Below are 26146 nucleotides of genomic sequence, written 5' to 3'. Positions count from 1 at the left end.
CAGTAGATCGATCTGCTCTGTCATAATATAATAGAGTCAGTAGATCTAGCTGGTCTGTCATAATATAATATAGACAGTAGATATAGCTGGTCTGTCATAATACAATAGAGACAGTATATCTAGCTGGTCTGTCATAATATAATAGAGACAGTAGATCTAGCTGGTCTGTCATAATATAATAGAGACAGTAGATCTAGCTGGTCTTTCATAATATAATAGAGACTGTAGATCTAGCTGGTCTGTCATAATATAATAGAGACAGTAGATCTAGCTGGTCTGTCATAATATAATAGAGACAGTAGATCTAGCTGGTATGTCATAATTTAATAGAGAAGGTATATCTAGCTGGTCTGTCATAATATAATAGAGACAGTAGATCAGTTGTTCTGTCATAATACAATAGAGACAGTAGATCTAGCTGGTCTGTCATAATATAATAGAGACAGTAGATCTAGCTGGTCTGTCATATTATAATAGAGACAGTATATCTAGCTGGTCTGTCATAATATAATAGAGACAGTAGATCTAGCTGGTCTGTCATAATATAATAGAGACAGTAGATTTAGCTGGTCTGTCATAATATAATAGAGACAGTAGATCTAGATGCTCTGTCATAATATAATAGAGACATAAAGACAGTAGATCTAGCTGGACTGTCACATTATAATAGAGACAGTAGATCTAGCTGGTCTGTCATAATATAATAGAGACATTAGATCTAGCTGGTCTGTCATAATATAATAGAGACAGTAGATCTAGCTGGCCTGTCATAATATAATAGAGACAGTAGATCTAGCTGACTGTCATATTATAATAGAGACAGTAGATCTAGCTGGTCTGTCATAATATAATAGATACAGTAATCTAGCTGATCTTTTGTAGTATAATTGAGACAGTAGATCTAGCTGGTCTGCCATAGTATAATTGAGACAGTAGATCTAGCTGGTCTGTCAAAATATAAAAGAGGCGATGCATAACCGATGCATCAGGTCTGTCATTATGTAATAGAGACAGTAAATCTAGCTGGTCTTTCATCGTATAATTGAGAGTGTAGATCTAACTGGTCTGCCATAGAGAATGGCACCAGATGTACAATTCAAGGCTATCACTTCAGACAACAATGTTTCCTTTACACCTGTTTCTAATTTCTTATTTTATTGTAAAACACATCTCACATCCCCATATGTGGTCTTCTTGTAAATCATATTACACCTTCCATCTGTTTCAGAATGCTTGATACAGTAGGTCTAAAATAGTTTATTTCTCTAACACTCTTACTGTGTTCCAAATGGTACCCTATTCCCTATATGATGCTAAATGTTTAACCAGGGCCCTATAATGCACTATATAGAGAATAGTCTGACATTTGGGATGTGGACTCTATATATGCCCTTATTACAGAGTAACTGCTCATGTATTTACAGTGTAAGTATTGTCATCATTATTTATTATTAAGCTGGACTTAAATGAAAAGTGAACCTGATGACCCAATTTTCTATTTGTTTTCATTCACAGATAGCCAACAGCACGCTCCAACACTAAGACACCGTTTATATAGCAGTATGTGTGTTAAGGGAGTCTGCCAGAGCAGAAGCAGAAGGGTTGACCGCTCGTTATCTAGTTATTTTGTAACTGTAATTACAATGTAAGAAGTAATGTAATGACTCTATGTTACAATTATCTACAACGTACTTAGAGCAGTAACTCTAACCCTAACAATAACCAACCCTAAGCACAGTTTAAGTCCAGTTAAAACCAGATACTTTTATACTTTTGCTCAATTATTATTTTAATGTGGGACTTCACTTTTTCTATTTTCTATTAAGGTATCTTTACATATACTCAAGTAAGACATTGTGTACTTTTTCCACCTCTACAGTTATTTTGCATTCAGAAAGTCTTTGTAGCGTGTGAATCAAAAGCATAGTCCTGTATATATACTGTATATAGTATATATATATATATATACTGAACAAAAATATGAACGCAGCAGGCAACAATTTCAACGGTTTTACCTAGTTACAGTTTATATCAGGAAATCAGTCAACTGAAATAAATTCATCAGACCCTGGTTTATGGATTTCACTTGACTAGGCAGGGACACAGCCATGACTGGGCAGAGACGCAGCCAAATCAAATCAAATCAAATGTATTTGTCACATACACGTGGTTAGCAGATGTTAATGCGAGTGTAGCGAAATGCTTGTGCTTCTAGTTCCGACAATGCAGTAATAACCAACGAGTAATCTAACCTAACAATTCCAAAACTACTACCTTATACACACAAGTGTAAAGGGAAAAAGAATATGTACATAAAGATATATGAATGAGTGATGGTACAGAACGGCATAGGCAAGATGCAGTAGATGATACAGAGTACAGTATATACATATGAGATGCGTAATGTAGGGGGATAGGGGGGTGCTCCCTCTGCTGGCACCTCTGAGAATATGACTGTGATAATTGATAAGATTGCTGATCTTAGTAAAGCTCTCTCAAAATCTGAAAAATCTTTCTTTGACAAAATTGGTGACTGATTTAATGCTAAATTTGGAAATGTAATGGGGAAAGTTATGTTGACTTTGTTTTCATTTCATACTCCTGTACTTGTGGGATGTTTGGTGATTTGGCTACTGTTTGTATTTGTAAGAAAATGACTAAAACTGCTCTTGAACATGCTGGAGTGATGGTGATGGTGGAAGCTGATACAAATCGTGCTGAAGGTGAGACTGGTGCATTTTTGGTTTCTCTTAATCCCTTTGTCTATCCAACTCGTGAGGTTCTTCCCAGGTCTCAGGAGGAATGGGAATATAGACAGACCCACCCCACCAGCATTCCAGGTACCTCAGGAGTTGTTTCTCTCTTTCCAGATCTGTTTGATTGCAGAGGACAATATTATGATTGAAACTGTGAGACTAAGTAGTCTCAAAGGGGGAATGAAGGGATTAGGATCCCAAAACTCTCCCCATTATTGATTAAGGGGACTTTAAGATTCATATGTTTTGCTGCAGGCCTTATAATAGATATTGTTGCTATGTGTCTAAAAACTCTGCCACTATATGTTGCACAAGCCATCTATATTAATCTTTGTGGCTGTTGCGAGAGTGTGCTTGCAGGCTAGGTCTGAGTCACACCGAAACTAGATAAAGAGAAGTAAAAACCGTCTGGTTTTGACATTTTGATCTTGTGTGACAGTGGATTATGGCAATAAATTCAGAGAAGCTACTGTACTATGTTACATTATGAGGTAACCTCAGCATATTTCTGTATACATTGTCGTGACGTTGTATTAGTTAATGTGACGACTGTTGTTCATCGAATGATTAAAGGTTCTAATTGCACGATTAACTGAATCAAGCAATTCTTAACTCATTAACCTGGGGCACCATGGGAAAACTGTTTTTTATTGAGTTTCTTTTTCCCAGATTAACTCAAAGAATATCAGAATATCGATTTTACAACAGCCGCTAATTAACCAGTTGCCTCTACCAATCTCGTTCTGAATGTCGTATAGCCCGTGAATCTGCACGGGTCTCACAGATGAGTTCGTACCACACCAATCTTAGTTAAATATTTATTTACTAAAAAGCTAAAATGATGATAAAAGATACACATAGACAAAACACATTATAGGCTATTGATTAGAATTTAGTATAACGGGCCAACACACTATGGTGTTACCCACAATGGGGATTTCAAAGAGAGAGAGAAAAAAGAAAGTACACAAGAGAAATATACATTTGGGTGAATTTGTCAGCTATGCTATTTTAACCCTAGCCTTGCCCCAAACTGCTGCTCTTATGGGTCAGAATATAATGATGTAATTACGTGGGGATGATCTACGAGGATTCTCTGCGTGGACCAGCTGCTCGATGACTCACTACTGCCGGCGCACCACTTCCCTCACCCTTTGCTCTGGAAGGGGTCTTCTGCGGACAGACAGCTCTGTAAATCAGAGCTCACAGCATAGGAAAGAAACCCTTTAGATACCACAATTCTATGGGAGATGGAGGCTAGGTGGTTTGACTTGAATTCACCCACTTAGACAGAGCTACTCATCCATAGCTTGGGTAGAAAAGGATTTCTTTGTCTTCAAACTTGCGTTGCGTTCTGGGTTCGTTGACTTTGTAGACCTTGCTGCAGCTTGGGTCAGGTAGTCGTCCTGTAAATTCTATACTCACAGGTTTTATACCCTTGGGTCAGAAGTGGGCGTAACCGCCTTTAGGGTAATTCTCTGGGCGTACCAAGTTAATGAGGCAAGGTCTAGATTTGATTCAAATCCAATTTTAGACAACTAACTTAACATTTCATCTTCCCCAACACATTCTCTTTGATTTGGATATTTTCCATACAACGTACAATGTATAAACATCAAACATCTACTAGGAAAACTCTTCACGTTACAATGTTTTTGTAATAATGTCATCTATTAACCTCTACTACAAAACAAAAATGACATACATTTCCACATTCCATCTATCGCCATGACCACCATTGTGGCTGACGGAAACCATTTTTCCAAAGTGCCTTTATTTCATGTTTAATGTTCTGAGGCTGGTTCTCCATAGTAACAGGACAAAGGAATTTGTCTATGGCATGACAAATTTGTCTGTGGCCGGGGCGTGAGGGGTCATAAAACCCCCACATCTTCAGACCCCTAGATCTCTCCTCCTCTGTTGGGGTTGAGAGATAATCTGTAGGGTTGTGGTCTCCTGTAACCTGACCTGGTCACGATAGTCATGACAACATACATTAAAACCTCTTGGGGCTAGGGGGCACTATTTTCATTTTAGGAAAAAATAACGTTCCCAAAGTAAACGGGCTATTTCTCAGGACCGAAGGCTAGAATATGCATATAATTGACAGTTTAGGATAGAAAACACTCTAAAGTTTCCAAAACTGTAAATATATTGTCTGTGAGTATAACAGAACTGATATTGCAGGCGAAAGCTTAAGAAAAATCCAATCAGGAAGTGACTCATGTTTTGAAACCGTTGTGTTCCTATGCATCCCTATTGGCCACTGAAAGGGATATCAACCAGATTCCTTTTTCTACGTATTCCCCAAGGTGTCTACAGCATTTTAATTATCGAATAGATATTTGAAAAACACCTTGAGGATTGATTATAAAAAACGTTTGCCATGTTTCTGTCGATATTATGGATCTAATTTGGAATTTTTTTCCTGCATTGTCGTGACTGCAATTTCCGGTGGATTTCTCAACATAACGTGACCAACAAACGGAGGTATTTTCGCAATAAAAATAATCTTTATGGAACAAAACGAACATTTGCTGTCTAACTGAGAGTCTCCTGAGTGAAAACATCCGAAGCTCATCAAAGGTAAATGATTAATTTGATTGCTTTTCTGATTTTCGTGACCAAGCTTCCTGCTGCTAGCTGGACATAATGCTATGCTAGGCTATCGATAAACTTACACAAATGCTTGTCTTGCTTTGGCTGTGAAGTATCATTTCAAAATCTGAGATGACAGGGTGATTAACAAAAGGCTAAGCTGTGTTTCACTATATTTCACTTGTGATTTCATGAAAATGAATATTTTCTAGTAAGATTTTTTGACCTTTGCGTTATGCTAATTAGTGTAGTTGATGACAATTCTCCCAGTGGCCAGAAATGGCCAGTGTCGGCCGGGTTAGGGGAGGGTTTGGCCAGGATAGGCCGTCATTCTAAATAAGAATTTGTTCTTAACTGACTTGCCTAGATAAATGAAGGTTAAATAAATAAATTGTGCTCTCCAGTAGCGGTGCGTGGGTAAAATCACTAAGGAAGCCAAGCCAGGAAAAAAAAAGCCATATTACAACCTATGTGTTGTGATAATTGCGTTGTTTGATCTATAACTTGTTAGTTCATATGCCTTGACACCGTGATATATAGGTCTAAGGCCGAGACAATAATAAGGAAGACACAGTGGCAGAATAAATTCAACCACATCTTTGTTTCATCACAAAAACATAGAGCAACATCTGTCCGGGTAAGTCCACAAAACGTTTTGCATGTAACAAACATTTAATTGTATGTCCTACAGCAAGGTCAAGCAAATTCATTTTTCCAACACTTTCAACTACTAAACAACTATTGATTTAGAACCACAGAGAGTTACTGCAAGTCACAAAGAAAACAGGAGCTGACTCCACTATCCCAGCACCATTTCAACTTCAAAAGTTCAACATCATCAAATCACCTATGCTTAGTCTAATACAGTAACAACTAAAAGATACCAAAATATATTTAGTCCAATCATCGTAAAGTAAATATGATGTAGCTGTCCATGGTGGCAAGTAGAAAAAAAATGTGTTGACTCATAGACTAGATGTAACAGTAAATGTAAATCCAACTTAAATTAATATGATTATATTACATTTGGTATGGTTACATAAAACAGATGGTTACTTAATAAGGCAAAAAAAATCTAAAGTAGGGTGGGTGGTAGGGGTGGATGGGTGAGTGTATAAAAATCTAAAGTAGGGTGGGTGGTAGGGGTGGATGGGTGAGTGTATAATGCGAACGTCTAGCAACCCAAAGGTTACAAGTTTGAATCTCATCACGGACAAATTTAGCTGATTATCAACATTTCAACTACTTACTAGTTTTTAGATACTTTGCAACTACTTAACATGTTAAATAATCCTTCCCCTAACACTAACCTTTACCCTTTTGGCTAAATGAAAAATAGGGGTAGGGTTGTAGAGAATCGTAGGACCATGAATATAATAAGAAACCTTAGGAGCAGGCTTAAGGCCGGTAGCAACCACTACAGAATGTCTGGTCAGAACAAGAATAAGGCGGATGACCAGGTTAAGGGGAGTTTCATGGAAAAAGATGTCCACATTCACACACACATCTCACACACAGCAGAGTTTGTTGATGATCTCAGCACGGCAGATGACTGAGGTTCGGTGGCAGGCCTCGACAAAGCACTCAGGACTAGAGACCACAGGTGTGCAGCAGCAGATCTCAATGAAGCATTCTGGACTTCAGATGGCGAGACTGCCCCATCGGCAGCAGGAGAGGCCCCAGGGACAGGAGTTGGGGTCGGCTGGATCTCCACAGCAGCAACGGGTGGAAATCTCAGGAAAATAGACGACTGGACCACCACATTAGCAAAAGGAGAGGGCTCTGGGACCGGAGGTGAGATCAGCTGGATCCCCACAGCAGCAACAGGCGAATATCTCAGGACAGGAGACAGCTGCACATCTGAAAGAGAGGTAGAAAAAGACCCAAAGGTAGGAGAGAGCTGGACCCTGGGTCCATGAAAACCTGACTGAGTGCCCAGAGCTGTTGACTGGGCTACAGACAGTGAGCTAGGGGATGTTAGATTCATGAGGATAGAAAGCTCTGGGCCTACTGGGCTTGGAAACTGGGGACCCAGCTTAGTAAGAAACTGGGAAGCCACTAAGTCATCAGGGAACTGAGGGCTAAGATACTCTGGAGCTACTGGGGCTATAGACTGAGGGCTTAGTAGGGCAGAAAGTGAGGTATCTCCTACGACAGAGCACTAAACTCCTCAGTAAGGAAGGTACCCCATGGAGACATCAGGAGGGTTCCCCATGGGGACGTCAGGAGGGTCTCCCAAGGCTGGACCTAGCAGGAAATAGTTCGGAGGGGCTAGCAAGAACCCCAGGGCTGAGACCGGCTGGTTCCACCAGGAAAGGAATGATAGTGCCTGGACAGCAGACACAGACCGAACCACTACAGCAGAGCCTGGAGGGAGCTCCCAGGGAGGAGCAGGGAGAGGTCTTTAGACAGCAGCAGGCTGGATGTCAAAGGTAGGACTAAGCAGATCCCACCAGACAGGGACCCGGAGAGGTCTGAGTGGCAGGGCTGGACTTGGTGCCTTCAGCAGCTACAGACAGGGTTCCCACATTATGGACCAACTGACATTCAGAGGTGTCAGCTGGAGTAGGAGTAGGCTTCTCCCTCAGGGTGGTATCTTCTCTGTCCCTGGAGAAGGCTGTAGGTCTTCCTGCTCGCAAACAGGCAGGGAGGTAAGGATTCATCTTTGGTCCAAAACAGGGGTCGGCAGAACTTCTATCACTGGACACGGCAATGGCACAATAGTGGGAACTAGTTGAGACTCTGCGACAGGAGCTGGCTGAAGCACAGCTGTTGGAGTGGCGAGCTGAAGCTCCATGGCGGGTCGGCTGGAGCTCAGTGGTAGGGTGCTCTGCCAGGGTGAACTCTGGTAGCTCCTCTGGCCGTGGAGAAAGCTGTAGCACTGCTGGGAGGGACTCTACAGCAGGGGTCAGATCCAAGACCAGGGTCTGATGACGAAGCTGATGTGGAACATCACTGCGTCTCGGGCATCTTCTGATGTCTTGCGTCAATGAGCTAGTCACACTGGTGTCGCAGAACCTCATTCTGGCGCTTATGGTGTAGTTTCTGTTGCATGAAAATCTCTGAGAGGATGTCATCAACGTCTTGGGCAGCTGGCCCCTGTTCTCCCCCTCTAAGACGTCTTTCAGTTATAAGAGGAGAGCACTGTTTAAGGACTGGCTGACCACTGGCAGTGTCCATCAGGTAAGTACGGTGGTCGGGTGGACTGTGGGAACCTTCCATCTTCATGACTGCTTCAATGAGCTCATCTATCTCATCACACTGGCTGTGCAAATGCAGTGAGACCTCTCCGGTTGTCGCTGGTGGTCCATGCTCAGGTTGACGCTGATCCCAGTGATCTCTGGTCGAGGTTAGCCTGAGGTGGATTAGCAACCAATGAAAAGGCTGAGGCTCTGTCCTCTATTCTGCTGATCAACTTGGGTGGTGACTTGGGCCAATGATGAGTTGTTGAAGGGGATGACGGCCACATTTACTGCAGTATATACCCTCTCAAGTGCTCAAGAAAACCCTCTAGCAGTAAGCAGTAGCGTAAAAGAGGGGTTGGCGGGTGGAGGGACACAATGCAGATAGTCCGTTTAGCCAATGTGCGGGAGCACTGGTTGTCACGAACCGGCTCAAAGCCCGTAACAAAGGGAGACAACGTGGAGATAAGGAGTAACAAAATATATATTTATTAACTAAAGCAACTAAGGAAAATATACAATGGTGTGTGTAATCAGTAATCAGTAGTGTAAGTGAGTGTTTTGCATGCATGAATGTGAGAATGCAGGGTGTTGAAAGGTGCCAACGCAAACAAACAAAAGGCCACCAAGAACCACAACACAATCTACAAAGGTGTCTGCATGGAGAGAGTCTCCTCCATGAATGTGGAAGAGGTCTATTTATCCTGGGAGACACCTGGCCCAGGTGTTTCCCATAAAGCTGACGACCCTCCCAACTCCGCCCACCGGCATCCTAATAAGGAGACAAGAACAAAGACAGAATACGGCAGACAGAGTGGGAGGGTCGTCACAATACCCTCTCAAGTGCTCAAGAAAACCCTCTAGCAGTAAGCATTAGCGTAAAAGAGGGGTTGGCGGGTGGAGGGACACAATGCAGATAGTCCGTTTAGCCAATGTGCGGGAGCACTGGTTGGTCGGGCCAATTGAGGTAGTATGTACATGAATGTATAGTTAAAGTGACTATGCATATAAGATAAACATAGAGTAGCAGCAGTGTAAAAGAGGGGTTGGGTGGGGGCACACAATGCAAATAGTCCGGGTAACCATTTGGTTACCTGTTCAGGAATCTGGCCTGAGGGTATAAACTGTTGAGAAGCCTTTTTGTCCTGGACTTGGCACTCCGTTACCGCTTGCCATGCGGTAGTAGAGAGAACAGTCTATGACTGGGGTGGCTGGGGTCTTTGACCATTTTTAGGGCCTTCCTATGACACCGTCTGGTGTAGAGGTCCTGGATGGCAGACAGCTTTGCCCCAGTGATGTACTGGGCCGTACGTACTACCCTCTGAAGTGCCTTGCGGTCGGAGGCTGAGCAATTGCCGTACCAGGCAGTGATGCAACCGGTCAGGATGCCCTCGATGTTGCAGCTGTAGAACCTTTTGTGGATCTCAGGATCCATGCCAAATCTTTTTAGTTTCCTGAGGGGGAATCGGCTTTGTCGTTCCCTCTTCACAACTGTCTTGGTGTGTTTGGACCATTCTAGTTTGTTGTTGATGTGGACACCAAGGAACTTGAAGCTCTCAACCTGCTCCACTACAGCCCCGTCGATGAGAATGGGGACATGCTCGGCGCTCCTTTTCCTGTAGTCCACAATCATCTCCTTAGTCTTGGTTACGTTGAGGGATAGGTTGTTATTCTGGCACCACCCGTCCAGGTCTCTGACCTCCTCCCTATAGGCTGTCTCGTCATTGATCACTTCATTGATCACTCGTCATGTCTCGTGATCAGGCCTACCACTGTTGTGTCGTCTGCAAACTTAATGATGGTGTTAGAGTCGTGTCTGGCCATGCAGTCGTGGGTGAACAGGGAGTACAGGACGGGACTGAGCACGCACCCCTGGGGAGCTCCAGTGTTGAGGATCAGCGTGGCAAATGTGTTGTTACCTACCCTCACCACCTGGGGGCGGCCCGTCAGGAAGTCCAGGATCCAATTGCAGAGGGAGGTGTTTAGTCCCAGGTTCCTTAGCTTAGTGATGAGCTTTAAGGGTGCTATGATGTTGAACGCTGAGCTGTAGTCAATGAATAGCATTCTCACATAGGTGTTCCTTTTGTCCAGGTGGGAAAGGGCAGTGTGGAGTGCAAGAGATTGCATCATCTGTGGATCTGTTTGGGTGGTATGCAAATTGGAGTGGGTCTAGGGTTTCTGGGATAATGGGTTTGATGTGAGCCATTACCAGCCTTTCAAAGCACTTCAAAGCACTTCATGGCTGGTCTGTAGTCATTTAGTCATTTAGGCAGGTTGCCTTTGTTTTCTTGGGCACAGGGACTATGGTGGTCTGCTTGAAGCATGATGGTATTAAAGACTCAATCAGGGACATGTTGAAAATGTCAGTGAAGACACCTGCCAGTTGATCAGCACATGCCCGGAGCACACATCAAATCAAATCAAATCAAATGTATTTATATAGCCCTTCGTACATCAGCTGATATCTCAAAGTGCTGTACAGAAACCCAGCCTAAAACCCCAAACAGCAAGCAATGCAGGTGTAGAAGCACGGTGGCTAGGAAAAACTCCCTAGAAAGGCCAAAACCTAGGAAGAAACCTAGAGAGGAACCAGGCTATGTGGGGTGGCCAGTCCTCTTCTGGCTGTGCCGGGTGGAGATTATAACAGAACATGGCCAAGATGTTCAAATGTTCATAAATGACCAGCATGGTCGAATAATAATAAGGCAGAACAGTTGAAACTGGAGCAGCAGCACAGTCAGGTGGAAGTTGAAACTGGAGCAGAAGCATGGCCAGGTGGACTGGGGACAGCAAGGAGTCATCATGTCAGGTAGTCCTGGGGCATGGTCCTAGGGCTCAGGTCAGTTGAAACTGGAACAGCAGCATGACCAGGTGGACTGGGGACAGCAAGGAGTCATCATGTCAGGTAGTCCTGGGGCATGGTCCTAGGGCTCAGGTCCTCCGAGAGAGAGAAAGAAAGAAAGAAAGAAGGAGAGAATTAGAGAACGCACACTTAGATTCACACAGGACACCGAATAGGACAGGAGAAGTACTCCAGATATAACAAACTGACCCCAGCCCCCCGACACATAAACTACTGCAGCATAAATACTGGAGGCTGAGACAGGAGGGGTCAGGAGACACTGTGGCCCCATCCGAGGACACCCCGGACAGGGTCAAACAGGAAGGATATAACCCCACCCACTTTGCCAAAGCACAGCCCCCACACCACTAGAGGGATATCTTCAACCACCAACTTACCATCCTGAGACAAGGCTGAGTATAGCCCACAAAGATCTCCGCCACGGCACAACCCAAAGGGGGGCGCCAACCCAGACAGGATGACCACAACAGTGAATCAACCCACTCAGGTGACGCACCCCCTCCAGGGACGGCATGAGAGAGCCCCAGCAAGCCAGTGACTCAGCCCCTGTAATAGGGTTAGAGGCAGAGAATCCCAGTGGAAAGAGGGGAACCGGCCAGGCAGAGACAGCAAGGGCGGTTCGTTGCTCCAGAGCCTTTCCGTTCACCTTCCCACTCCTGGGCCAGACTACACTCAATCATATGACCCACTGAAGAGATGAGTCTTCAGTAAAGACTTAAAGGTTGAGACCGAGTTTGCCTCTGACATGGGTAGGCAGACCGTTCCATAAAAATGGAGCTCTATAGGAGAAAGCCCTGCCTCCAGCTGTTTGCTTAGAAATTCTAGGGACAATTAGGAGGCCTGCGTCTTGTGACCGTAGCGTACGTGTAGGTATGTACGGCAGGACCAAATCAGAGAGATAGGTAGGAGCAAGCCCATGTAATGCTTTGTAGGTTAGCAGTAAAACCTTGAAATCAGCCCTTGCTTTGACAGGAAGCCAGTGTAGAGAGGCTAGCACTGGAGTAATATGATCAAATTTTTTGGTTCTAGTCAGGATTCTAGCAGCCGTATTTAGCACTAACTGAAGTTTATTTAGTGCTTTATCCGGGTAGCCGGAAAATAGAGCATTGCAGTAGTCTAACCTAGAAGTGACAAAAGCATGGATTAATTTTTCTGCATCATTTTTGGACAGAAAGTTTCTGATTTTTGCAATGTTACGTAGATGGAAAAAAGCTGTCCTCGAAATGGTCTTGATATGTTCTTCAAAAGAGAGATCAGGGTCCAGAGTAACGCCGAGGTCCTTCACAGTTTTATTTGAGACGACTGTACAACCATTAAGATTAATTGTCAGATTCAACAGAAGATCTCTTTGTTTCTTGGGACCTAGAACAAGCATCTCTGTTTTGTCCGAGTTTAATAGTAGAAAGTTTGCAGCCATCCACTTCCTTATGTCTGAAACACATGCTTCTAGCGAGGGCAATTTTGGGGCTTCACCATGTTTCATTGAAATGTACAGCTGTGTGTCATCCGCAAAGCAGTGAAAGTTTACATTATGTTTTCGAATAACATCCCCAAGAGGTAAAATATATATACCACATCCACATCCTGGTAATCCATCTGGCCCCGCAGCCTTGTGTATGTTAACCTGTTTAAAGGTCTTACGTCGGCTACGGGCAGTATTTTGACATCCGGATGAAAAGCCCAAAGTAAACTGCAATTAATATTACAAAGTATATCTGACTCTATTTAACATTATAGTAAAACGATGTGTAATCAAATATTATGTGTTTAGCTGACTAAGATCAAGAAAGGGTCATGAGAAGCGAATATCAAAGCAAGTGTTATTTAATAACTTTGTAAAATGAATGGATTCGCAAATTAGGCATGAAGTTTAATATCAAAGCAATACTGACATGAACAAAACATATTTTTAGGCATATATCCCAAGGTTAACTTGAAAGACGAAGCATGAGTCATACAGCTGCAAAGACATTTTGCACATGATCAAACAGGCTTTTTATATGTCAAGATGAGATTAGTGTAACTTTCTCAGAACTGCTATCAGCTACCCAACACTGCCTAGATGTTGCTCTGTTGTCTTCGCAGTCGAACCGTCTGCTAGCAGTTCCTCTTTATCTGGTCACTTCTCCATGATGATTATCAGTGACCTTGTGTTCACTTCACTCAGCAGACCTGGGTCATCTACTCTATTCCCTTTCCTCTCACAGTAACTTTCACTCACATCTAGTTCCTCTTTACCCTTCCTTGACCCCTAGCATATACACTACCGGTCAAAAGTTTTAGAGCACCTACTCATTCAAGTGTTTTTCTTTATTTATTTTTTATTTTCTACATTGTAGAAAAATAGTGAAGACATGAAAACTATTGAAATAACACATGGAATCAGGTAGTAACTAAAAAAGTGTTAAACAAATCAAAATATATTTGATATTCTTCTAATAGCCACCCTTTGCCTTGATGACAGCTTTGCACACTCTTGGCATTCTCTCTACCAGCTTCACCTGGAATGCTCTTCCAACAGTCTTAAAGAAGTTTCCACATATGCTGAGCACTTGTTGGCTGCTATTCCTTCACTCTGCAGTCCGACTCATACCAAACCATCTCAATTTGATTGAGATCAGGGGATTGTGAGGCCAGGTCATCTGCTGCCGCACCCCATCACTTTCCATCTTGGTAAAATAGCCCTTACACAGCCTGGAGGTGTGTTGGGTCATTGTCCTGTTGAAAAACATATGATAGTCCCGTTAAGCGCAAACCAGATGTGATGGCATATCGAAGCAGAATGCTGTGGTAGCTATGCTGGTTAAGTGTGCATTGAATACTAAATAAATCACTGACAGTGTCACCAGCAAAGCACCCCCACACCATTACACCTCCTCCTCCATGCTTTACGGTGGGACATACACATGCGGAGATCATCCGTTCACCCATGCCGCGTCTCACAAAGACACGGCAGTTGGAACCAAAAATATCAAATTTGGACTCCAGACCAAAGGACAAATTTCCACTAGTCTAATGTCCATTGCTTGTTTTCTTGGCCCAAGCAAGTCTCTTCTTCTTATTGGTGTCATTTAGTAGTGGTTTCTTGGCAGCATTTTGACCATGAAGGCCTGATCACACAGTCTCCTCTGAACAGTTGATGTTGAGATGTGTCTGTTGCTTGAACTCTGTGAAGCATTTGTGTGAGCTACAATTTCTGAGGCTGGTAACTCTAATGAACCTCTTCTCTGCAGCAGAGGTAACTCTGGGTCTTCCATTCCTGTGGCGGTCCTCATGAGAACCAGTTTTATCATAACGCTTGATGGTTTTTGCGACTGCACTTGAAAAAGGTCTTGACATTTTCTGGATAGACTGACCATCATGTCTTAAAGTAATGATGGACTGTTGTTTCTCTTCGCTTATTTGAGCTGTTCCTGCCATAGATTGGCACTGGTATTTTTCCAAATAGGGCTATCGTCTGTATAGCACCCCTACCTTGTCACAACACAACTGATTGGCTCAAACGCATTAGGAAAGAAAGAAATTCCACAAACTAACTTTTAAGGAGGCACATCTGCCAATTGAAATGCAAGCTGTTTATCAAAAGAGAATTCCAAAAGTGTGCAAAGCTGTGATCATGGCAAAGGGTGGCTATTTGAAGAATATAAAATATAAAATGTTTTGGTTTGTTTAACACATTTTTGGTTACTACATGATTCCATATGTGTTATTTCATAGTTATATCTTCACTATTATACTACAATGTAGAAAATAGTAAAAATTAGTAGGTGTTCTTAAACTTTTGACCGGTAGTGTATATTCCTTCTACCTGTAAAGTGATCAATCATTTCTAGTATAGTAACATAAATACGTACATTTCAAGTAAGAATCCAACATAATTGCTTTATTTTATGCAATTAATGAGGACGTTGCATGCCCAAAAACAACACTGTCATGCGGAGAATAATGAGAATGAATAGTGTCTTATGAATTTCATACTTTAAATGTCAAGAATGGTGCCACTTACACGGACCAGTGTTTCTCAACCTCTGGTCCTTAAACCTGTGCTGGTCCCTGGGATGTTGCTGGCTGGTCCTTGAGCTATTTAACTGACTCCAATTTAGTCAGTTCTACAGTGATAGCTTTAATGTAGGCTGTCCCCCAAGGAGGAAAAACTAAAGCTTGCCGATCCTTGACACAAAGTGACAATAGTTTGCCGGTCCCTGGAATAAAGGTTAAGAAACAGTGCCCTAGACACACACCTTTGTAATTCCCCCCTACCAAACATGCTATTTCCAATGTCATAACTAACATATTACTTACAATTTGGCACAATAGAAAATTAATAGTGAAGTTCTTGAATTACAAAGGACTTTTGTTAAAATAAAAAAGGATAAACAATCAACATGAAAGTAGGCAAAAGTTATACATTTTTTGATAGATAGATACTTTATTACATCCCTAGGGGAAAGTATGTCTCTATATTTATGTGAATCAATGTCTGCTTTATTTCTACATTAATTTCTCTTATGATAATCATTAACAATCAGTAGCAAGTTCAGCTGCTTCATTTAGATGAACTAATGTAGAACATGTGATAGACTAGCTGTCCAGGGGGTGTGTTTGTACATCAAGCTGCCTCACGCTACAGAAACAGGAGGCAGGCTCCTGTTCTGTGGGCCATTCTGGCTCGCACAAGTTTACTCACTTAATGTTGAAAATGTGTCAACTGAGAGTTTACATGATGCTCGTTTTAATACAAAGCATTGCAATCAACCCCAGTAAGCTGACAATTGACTGGGTCTAGAGATATATCTGATTTAATACCACAAATTTAACTGCATTATGATGCATTCACTTGATTAGCGCAAGCCACCGAGCGTGCCACTTGGTCGGAAGCAGGGTGAGATCATGGACTTTGACATTGAGTTAGGCCTACTTCTTCCCTGGCCAATCTCTGACTACTTTCTGCATTTGGTTGAGTCTTTTTGTGATCTTCTGCAGTCTGTCTTGTTTCTCCTTAACCTTGCGTCGCTCATCGGGGAGTAGTTCCTCTCCTCTTGCCATCTTCTCTAGAAGCTCAGACTCATATTTCATTTTCTTCAACCCTACGATGCGATCTTCGAAGCCTGGCTTGCGTTGGTCCTCTTCTGTGCGAATGAGTATCTCGATGTACTCCACAGTGGAGAGAGAGCTTGGCTTCAGTGCAATCTCATTCAGCCTCTTAAGACAATTGGAGGACAGCTTGATCAAGTATTTCAGCTTGTCCTCGATTACAATGTACTCATCTTCAATCTTCTCCAGCATCTGCTTGTTGTTCATAAACTTGCCCTGTGCCTTCATGAAGTTGTCCTTCAACTCTTTAATGGTCTTTTTCTCTGTCTTAGTTTCATATGTCCATAAGGCTTTTTCCTTGTCGTGGTTAAGGTAAGAGCAGTTTCCTGGACACATGACACAGTTACCATAACCATCCATCACGGCACATTTTTTGGTGTCATCCTCGTTAGGCAGAAAGCAGCTGGTGTGGCATGTGAACTTGCAAACAATGCAGTTTGTAGCAAAACAACTTAATTTGGTTCTCTTCGCAACTAGAACCTCTACCTCTGTCTCAAAGTCTTGGTTCTGTTTCATGTTCTCGTCCTCGTTCTGCAGGCACTGTTCGAACATTTTGATCTCATTCAGCTTTGACAAACCTGCTGTGATCTGAGGGGTCAATCGTGTCATGGCCTTCTCCAAACGCTCACGTTCTTCCAACACTTTCTTGGTCATTGTTAGATCTTTGCTCTCATTGCTTTCCAAGGCTTTGAAGAAAGCTTTCATCTGCTTAAAAGTTGACCTCCAGACAATCTTCTCTAGTCCTTCCTCATTATCATCCTCTGAACCATCTCCTTCAGAGCTTATGTCTTCTTCTATTTTCTGAGAGAGCAGAACTGAATTGTTGAATTTGAAATGGGTTGGGAGTCCCTTATTATTTTTTTTACAGGGAAGGTCCGCAGCTTGGATGGCCTCCAGCACAGGTATGTCCTTCCCATCAGCAAACGTCACAAGCATCAGGATGTTATCAGCAATGTCCTTTCCAAAAGTTGACAGGATGGAGTCAAATATGTATTTCTGATTGGCACTGAGACGAGCAAGGGATGCCTGCACTACAAAGCAGACTGCATCAATGTGATCAATCCCTAAAGGATTACACAAGAATTCCTTAACTTGCTGTGTGATTAGTTTATCATGTGCCATTCCTCTAGTGTCTCCGAACCCTGGTGTGTCAATAATGGTCAGAGAATACGGAATCTGAAAGCCTGGCTGGTTGTAGAGCTCGTATGATGTTACGATTGAAGTCTGGCTCTCAGCCTGTGACCTGTTGGTCACCTCATGGATGAGCTTAAAGCGGTAGTGATCTTCCCACTTCACCCCGAGAATGTAGTTGATCATGACATTGACCAGAGTGGTTTTTCCTCCACCCGTGGACCCCAGAAGCAGGATTACCTTGTTATTCCCTTTCTCAACTTTCCCTCCAAATGTGTACTGTTCAAAACATTCCATTACATCCAACTTTGGTTCCAGATTCAGCCTATAGATTGACGGGTTGCCTTTCTTAACCTTCTCTGATTTCTTCAGAAATTCCTCACTTCTTGCTCCTGTTGATTGGCTCCTCTTCGGTTGGGCGTCAGAAGCCCTGATGGTAGTCAGCACTGCCTCAGGACTGGGTAGACTCTTCCCTGCTTCGCCACAGTTAGCAGAGACTCTGACACTGTATGCAGTTTCAGGCTTTAGACCTTCCAGTGTGCACTCTCTGGTGGTGGTTTTGATGGTGTGCCACATTTTATTGTCAACAGACTTCGCACACTCTCTGTAGTCAGTCTCATAGCCTATGACTTCAACATCATCTCCCACCATGGTAGGAATGTCCCAGTTCACTCTGATACTTTCATATTCCAGGTTTTTATCTGTGGGTGGTCCAGGGGGGCTACATGGGCGGGTCCTGGAGTATTCTGTCCAGTCACTGGAGAGGCTCACACCAGGTCTACACACCGCCCTGCAGCTGAAGCGATAGTCTTTATAGGGGTTCAAACGTCTGATGGTGACCTGGTTAGTGGTAGCATCAGCTTTGATCTCTGTCCACTCAGATTCAGCCTGCACAGCCTGGTACAAAACCTGGTACGACTCCACAGACTTGACGCCAAGGTGGGGAGGGTTGATTTGAAGGTGGACACAGTCATGCTCCAGACTCTTGATGGTGGGGACACCTGGCTTTGATGGCAGTTCAAACTGGGGACTCAACAGTGTCCCTCTCTCATAGACATGGATGGAGGATGCAGTGATGCATTTGCTTGGAATCGATGCAATGCAGAATGCAATATTTTCTCTGTCTTTGTTTGACTCTTTGAAGTCTAGGAACAGTTGTATGATTTGCCTGGTTAGGGTGGTTACCTCCCCCGAGCGAAACCACTTTTCTGCTGCTGATTTCCCAACTGCGTTGGGGTCGTATGGTATCACTGAAGAATCACTCTTTGATTCTTTCAGCAAGTAGTTCTCCAAGTCTACCAAATACTCATCTTTGTCCTTCAAAGAGGAGAATGCAAAGCACACTACATGATCTTTAGCTTGATCAAGCACTATTCCATCCAATTCACTACTTGAGTACACAACTTGTACCTCTTTCATTATGTCAAGGTAAGAGCTGACAACATTCATCTCTCTCTCTCTGTCATCCAGGTATGTGATCATAAGGTCATTCTGGAATGGAGAGCGTTCCTTACTGTTGAGCATTTTTATCAGCTCTTCTTCTTCCATGCCTCCTCCTCTTATGTTGGGAAGAACCTTGCAAAGACCTTTCTGGAAAACCAGCTTGTACTCTGAGCACAAGTCCCTGAACTTGCTGAGCTTGGCTTTGATTTCAGGGAACTTGATAGCCATGCCTTCCATCATCAAGTCCCGGAATAGTACATCAGTGTTGTCCAGCCCGTCTAAGATTCGCTGTGCGCGACACACCAGGTTAACACTGATCTGCCTGACTAGCTGGGCCGCTGCAGAGTCCAGGTTCTTGAGAGGATAGAGCCAGACAGTCATGGGCACAGCATGTTCTCCCTTTACCCCTAACAGACGTGGCAGGCCGGCATACAGCCTGGTGGCATCTTCAAATGTGACAGGGTTGTTTTCTAGTGCAAAATCACCATGGAAAGTGCAGCTGAATGTATTGGCCTGTTGCTTCTCTTCCTCGCTCATCTTCAGTGATGCCTGCCCTTCTATTGTTATGAGGGGAATCTTCTTTATTGTGGCTTGCAGGTTTCCCTGAATATCCTGGTGGTTTTCTCCTGAGGAAACCTCACGGTCAAAAACAAAGAAGGCTTGTGCACCGTAGAGAATGGCAGTCACCACATGTGTGGCAGAACCCTCTCGGAAGACATTACAGTGTTTCACATTTCCTGCCGCCAGGTGGTCCATGGTCAGCTGCTCGAAGTGAGTGGTGGTACGGTACTGCAGAGAAACCCTAGACTGATGCTTTGAGGTCTTCTTATCATGTAGGAATTCAGCAGAACCCTTCACACTGACTAAGCCACCAAGGAAACTGGCCTCCAGAGATGCAGACACATTCAAAGCTTCTGACTTGGCTTCACTTGAGTCGGAAGCAATGATTTTGAAATCAGTGTTAGGTTGTGGAGAGACATTTATGTCTTTCTGTAGCATTTCAGAATCCCAGAGTGTGATACCTGCAGTTTAAAAAGAGAGAATGACAAATAAAATAAAATACAATTTAAATAACGATCTCCAACGTGTACAGTCGTGGCCAACATTTTTGAGAATGACACAAATATTAATTTTCACAAAGTCTGCTACCTCAGTTTGTACGATGGCAATTTGCATAAACTCCAGAATGTTATAAAGAGTGATCAGATGAATTGAACTTAATTGAAAAGTCCCTCTTTGCCACGCAAATGAACTGAATCCCAAAAAACATTTCCACTGCATTTCAGCCCTGACACAAAAGGACCAGATGACATCATGTCAATGATTCTCTCGTTAACACAGGTGTGAGTGTTGACGAGCACAAGGCTGGAGATCACTCTGTCATGCCGATTGAGTTCGAATAACAGACTGGAAGCTTTTAAAAGGAGGGTGGTGCTTGGAATCATTGTTCTTCTCTGTCAATCATGGTTAACTGCAAGGAAACACGTGCCGTCATCATTGCTTTGCACAAAAAGGGCTTCACAGGCAAGGGTATTGCTGCCAGTAAGATTGCACCTAAATCAACCATTTATCAGATCATCAAGAACTTCAAGGAGATCTGTACCATTGTTGTGAAGAAGGCTTCAGGGCGCCCAAGAAAGTCCAGCAAGCGCCAGGACCGTCACCTAAAGTTGATTCAGCTGCGGTTTGGGGCACCACCAGTACAGAGCTTGCTCAGGAATGGCAGCAGGCAGGTGTGAGTGCATCTGCACACACAGTGAGGTGAAGACTTTAGGAGGATGGCCTGGTGTCAAGAAGGGCAGCAAAGAAGCCACTTCTCTCCAGGAAAAACATCAGGGACAGACTGATATTCTGCAAAAGGTACAGGGATTGGACTGCTGAGGACTGGGATAAAGTCATTTTCTCTGATGAATCCCCTTTCTGATGGTTTGGGGCATCCGGAAAAAGCTTGTCCGGAGAAGTCAAGGTTAGCGATACCATCAGTCTTGTGTCATGCCAACAGTAAAGCATCCTGAGACCATTCATGTGGGGGGGGTTGCTTCTCAGCCAAGGGAGTGGGCTCACTCACAATTTTGCCTAAGAACACAGCCATGAATATAGAATGGTACCAACACATCCTCCGAGAGCAACTTCTCCCAACCCTCCAGGAACAGTTTGGTGACGAACAATGACTTTTCCAGCATGATGGAGCACCTTGCCATAAGGCAAAAGTGATAACTAAGTGGCTCGGGGAACAAAACATTGATATTTTGGGTCCATGGCCAGGAAACTCCCAGACCTTAATCCCATTGAGAACTTGTGGTCAATCCTCAAGAGGCGGGTGGACAAAACAAAACCCACAAATTCTGCCAAACTCCACGCATTGATTATGCAAGAATGGGCTGCCATCAGTCAGAATGTGGCCCAGAAGTTAATTGACAGCATGCCAGGGCGGATTGCAGAGGTCTTGAAAACTAAGGGTTGACACTGCAAATATTGACTTTTTGCATCAACTTCATGTAATTGTCAATAAAAGCCTTTGACACTTATGAAATGCTTGTAATTATACTTCAGTTTTCCATAGTAACATCTGACAAAAAAATCTAAAGACACTGAAGCAGCAGACTTTGTGAAAATTCATATTTGTGCCATTCTCAAAACTTTTGGCCAGGACTGGTATATGCAGAATTGTTTATACATGTAAACATGGTTTCATTCAAAGAATGAATTGAAGATAAATTTTACTCATCAAAGTAATTATTCTAGGTGACATGACAACAGTTGTTAGAAAAGCTACACCTATCTTTGCCATTAATCACTTCTGTAACAGCATGACTATATATGACTACATCAAAATGTTGCGGGTTCTCTAGATTTTCTAACTCTGATGACCATAGAGATGTAGAAGACAGCTCATCTTTGCCATGGATGCTTTTGTGACAGCATCTGTAGTGCCATTAAGGGCTATCCATTTGAAAGTAGTCCATTTTTTCTTCTTGTACTTTCATAAGTGCATTGGCAGTTTGTAAAAAAAAAACTGAAGTGCTACAGTTTGTATAGTCTGAACAGGTATAAAGCCAAGGTTGGTGATTTACAGCCACCTGCAGTTATGGAATGTTTGTCAGAAGAATAATTCATTGGCTGACCCCTCCTGCTGACCTGAATGGAATTCTGTTATCCTTCCTTAAAGGAGCTAAATATAAAAAAATTGAAATGTGATTTAAGAAAATGTCCATAAAATGTCTGCATTAATAATCAAATAAAATTATAGTGTTTCACAAAAAAATTCACAAACAAATTATTTAGGCCCACATATCAGCACAACCAACAACGGAAAACTGACAATGAATGTAATAGTTTTCTGTACCTGGAATGAGGACATCCCTGCGACAGTCATACAGCATCCCCAGCTGGAATGGTCGGCCCAGAGCGGCTGTCTCAATGGTCTCAGAGTCAGACATGACTCCGTGTTCTGAAAACACATCAGAGCAGGGAATTATGCACGGCTATATATACTTCAGAACTACTGTATAGTAGAAACATGAAGATGAATGCAGGGCTTTACATCTAGGGGAGTCAAACTTTAGGTTGAAATAACAAAGGTACAAAAGACAGACATAAGAGGACGTCATCTGAATCACTCACATTTCTGCCTCCCCCTCAGTCTTGTATTGTTCTCCTGGGATGGGAGGCGAGCCCTAGAGCCTTGATGCACAGCGTTCCATTCGGCAGGCTGCGCCTCTGTAATGGGGAAACATCAGAAAAAATAAAGATAATGTAGTATAAATGCTGTTCTTCAGTCATAAACATTATCCCAAGTGAGCATGAGCTCTGTGGTCTCAGAGTCCACAATGGCATGGGAACCTTGTGTTAAGTTCATTTCAAGAACTGCACACTGTTTTTCTGCTAGTGTAATTATAATTGTGTAAGGGAGGAGTGACTGATAGTCATATATGGATAACAGAATCTTTGGAACGGCCATCAGACCTACATTATCTTTATAAGGCCCCATAAAGTACACCTGAATAATTGATTTAATCATAATCTATACTTTAGCCAAAGCCAGAGGGGGAAAAAACATGTTTTAAAGGTATCAATATAAAAATGTAAAAAATACATGTAAAATGATTTGCACTTTAATTAGATCAATAATGTAAATAAAAAATCTTTACACAAAAAATATACAAAATTTTTTTAGATAATAACAGATGCAGAAATATGAATGAGAGTTTATTCTGTTGTAGCAAAAATATATGACCGTGTGTGATGAGACCAGGTTCCTCTTATTGGGCAATACAGTTTGAACCAAAAAAAAACAAAGTCAATCAAATGTGATTGTAAAATAAATGTTACGACCAATCTTACCAAAGTTTGCCTTAAATTGTATCTGTAAAATAGAATGTCTCCATTAAATTCCCACAGGATGTGGGCAAAAGATCTAGACTGTATTAGATGACTTGAAGCTACATCTGACTACATTGACACATTTGCTTGGATAATCACAGGACTTACTGCTACCGCCAGACAAGAGAAGAACATTACAAGGTAAGGCCTAATAAAGTTGCTTTTATTGCTCAAGATATCCAATCATTTGAGTTAATAGTCTCTTTTGTTTGCCACATATGCATTTTGTCCTGCTTTCTTTGGGATTCAATAGATTTCCTCTCCTCTTGCATTGGTCCTGATTCAGTTGTTCTTCCATCTTACTTTCTCCATCTGGACTCATTCGAATTCGTCCTGAATGAGGTTTCTTTCTGACTCTGATTTGTTCTCGTATAATTGTTCTATCGCAATTTAATTATTATCTGTTCAGCCATTTAATTATTCTCTGTTAAAGGAATAGATAGCTTTTCCTTTAAAAGATGTTAGAATATGGAAAGACTTCTCCTTATAGTTACAGTAATTTAACGTGACTTTTAGCTGCTGCCATGTTCAGAATAATGTTTTCATCAATTAACAATATTCTCTAGTAGTCTACTCATCAATGTATTTTCTACAGTTTAATCATCTACTTTTCCCTCAGTTTCATCTCTTTATTTTGATGCTGTCAGTTCTTTATGTATCCTGGTCCTTTCATCTTCCTCTTGCTTTCTTTGGGATTGAAGTTGTATTTTTCTCTGCCTCTCCAACCCCTCTCGTTGTTCTTTTTCCATCCGTTGTTCTGTTTCCATTTGCGCTTTCTCCCCCTTGAGCCGGAGGCATTCCTGCTCAAATCTTCTCTTTTCTGCTTCTGCCAGGTCAGCCCTTTGTCGGGATTCATGGTCCACTTCAACTGAATGGCTGCCACCCATTTTCTCCGTCTTTCCTTGCAGGTTTTGTAGGTTAGACTTAACTGCACTGATTCTTTGAGATGCCATGTCAAAGCAAACAGAAACAGACAAGGAATGTTTTACTTAAAAAAGAGAGCATCTGACACTCTATTCAATACTTTTCTGAGCATCAATTGCCTTAATTTTCAATTTCTCATATTTAGATTTTTAATTACGTTAGTGTTGTGGATATGTGCACGCATAGACATGATCTTCAGGCAGGAAGTAAGACCAAATTGATAACACTGTTACTTTTCAACTTTGTGATATTGTGGTAAATTCTGTCACTTGTAATTATAAATATCAGGAGGAAGTGGACTAAACAGGGAACAATTAGGTTTACTCATCGAAGTTATGAAAAGCAAGAGCCCCGAACTATGAATAGAAATCTCAGTTACCTAAGAATTTACTTCAAACACTAACTGTCAATGTTTTCAGAATGTCCCATATTGTTTTTAAGACCTATTCTGAAATTGTCTGACATTGCAAATTCCTCATCATTCCTCATAGGTTTTTACTTTAAAAAATACATGGGTGAAATAAAATGTCAATTGAATCCAAACCAATATAGTACAATATATTTTAAAACAATTTGTGTATCCAAAAAATTTAATTGAAAAGTTTGCTTGTTAAATGATCATTTCTCTAGACCAGTAAAATCACGGTCTCTTAATTTGAGCCAGTTTGCTACAGCAGGAAAGCACTCCTGTAGCAACAGGAAATGTAAAATAATATGTGGATTATAAGTAAGGAATATATTTGTTGGGGTTGATACATTTTTTGTTAGGGTAAATCAAAAGTGGAAGTGAAAAAGTTTAGAAGCCTGTTCAAAACTCAAATACATTACAAGTTTCCTAAATTCTCAGCAACAAAAGAGTGATCAAATTCAGATTCTACATCTGAACCTTAAGAAAATGAAGGTTGTAGATGGATGTCAATCAGACGAAATGTAACAAAGTTCAAACTTAAATATACATATTAAAGAGTAAGTATAAAACATACGTCAAGGTCTTCAGATGAAAAGATGCGTCTGTGCCAAAGAGGTTTGTTGATGGATGTAGCCTGGGGCTTGACATCCCATTTTATAGCGCTCCAACAATGGTTCCCTACCCATTACTTTGTGACTGTCAGCAGTTTTGAATTTCTTATTTTTTTGTGGTCTTCTTGTAAATCACATGACACCTTCCTTCTGCTTCGGAGTGAAATAAAATAAAATAGTTTATTGCTCAAACACTTTCTGTGTGTGAGAGAGAGAGAGAAGTGCAGAGAGAGAGAGAGATGAAAAGAGAAAGAGAGACTTTTGTATATTATCTTCCTCACTTGCTCTGGCAATGTTAAAAGTTGACCTCCAGACAATCTTCTCTAGTCCTTCCTCATTATCATCCTCTGAACCATCTCCTTCAGAGCTTATGTCTTCTTCTACTTTCTGAGAGAGCAGAGCTGAATTGTTGAATTTGAAATGGGTTGGGAGTCCCTTATTGTTTTTTTTACAGGGAAGGTCTGCAGCTTGGATGGCCTCCAGCACAGGTATGACCTTCTGTCAAGAGAATTTTCAATCCCAATGATAATAACTAACCATTTTTAAAGCTTTGACTAGTAGTCGTTAACAATAATTAGGTACTCAGCTTATGCAAAAGGTTAGTACAGTTTATTAAGAGAACGTTCTGAAGTCCATAATACAGACATCCATTTTATAGCTCACTCCCTACTTACGCACATACCTCCACACAAACAGTAGATATCCTACACACATACATACTCACGAACAGCAGGTAAGTTGTAGCCACTGTT

At 42.1% G+C, this 26146-nt stretch overlaps 2 protein-coding genes across 2 annotated transcripts in view; one reads left to right on the top strand and one right to left on the bottom strand.

The window, feature by feature from the left end:
- LOC112231423 overlaps window positions 1–26146 on the top strand; it is a gene marked incomplete in the record, with an annotated part of 690592 nt that overhangs the window by 23915 nt on the left and 640531 nt on the right.
- On the bottom strand, window positions 15262–25528 carry LOC112254718. The gene is made up of 4 exons (XM_024427500.2): window positions 25358–25528; window positions 22692–22787; window positions 22414–22518; window positions 15262–20089 (listed from the first exon to the last, which is right to left on the bottom strand). Exons 3-4 carry the CDS (start codon window positions 22505–22507, stop codon window positions 16314–16316), a joined length of 3870 nt encoding a protein of 1289 aa, XP_024283268.2. The 5' UTR covers window positions 22508–22518; window positions 22692–22787; window positions 25358–25528; the 3' UTR covers window positions 15262–16313.

This window comes from Oncorhynchus tshawytscha, linkage group LG33 (genome assembly GCF_018296145.1).
Source record: "Oncorhynchus tshawytscha isolate Ot180627B linkage group LG33, Otsh_v2.0, whole genome shotgun sequence".
Taxonomy (NCBI): domain Eukaryota; kingdom Metazoa; phylum Chordata; class Actinopteri; order Salmoniformes; family Salmonidae; genus Oncorhynchus; species Oncorhynchus tshawytscha.
Note: the sequence above shows the minus strand (reverse complement) of the source record. Positions and strands in the feature narration are given on the sequence as shown.

Bases quoted from the DNA above. Each gene is read 5' to 3' on its own strand.
- LOC112254718 (XM_024427500.2), bottom strand. From the start codon at position 22,507: ATGTCTGACTCTGAGACCATTGAGACAGCCGCTCTGGGCCGACCATTC. The intron at 20,090-22,413 runs GTACAGAAAACT...TTTAAACTGCAG, and splicing joins CAGGGATGTCCTCATTCCAG to GTATCACACTCTGGGATTCT.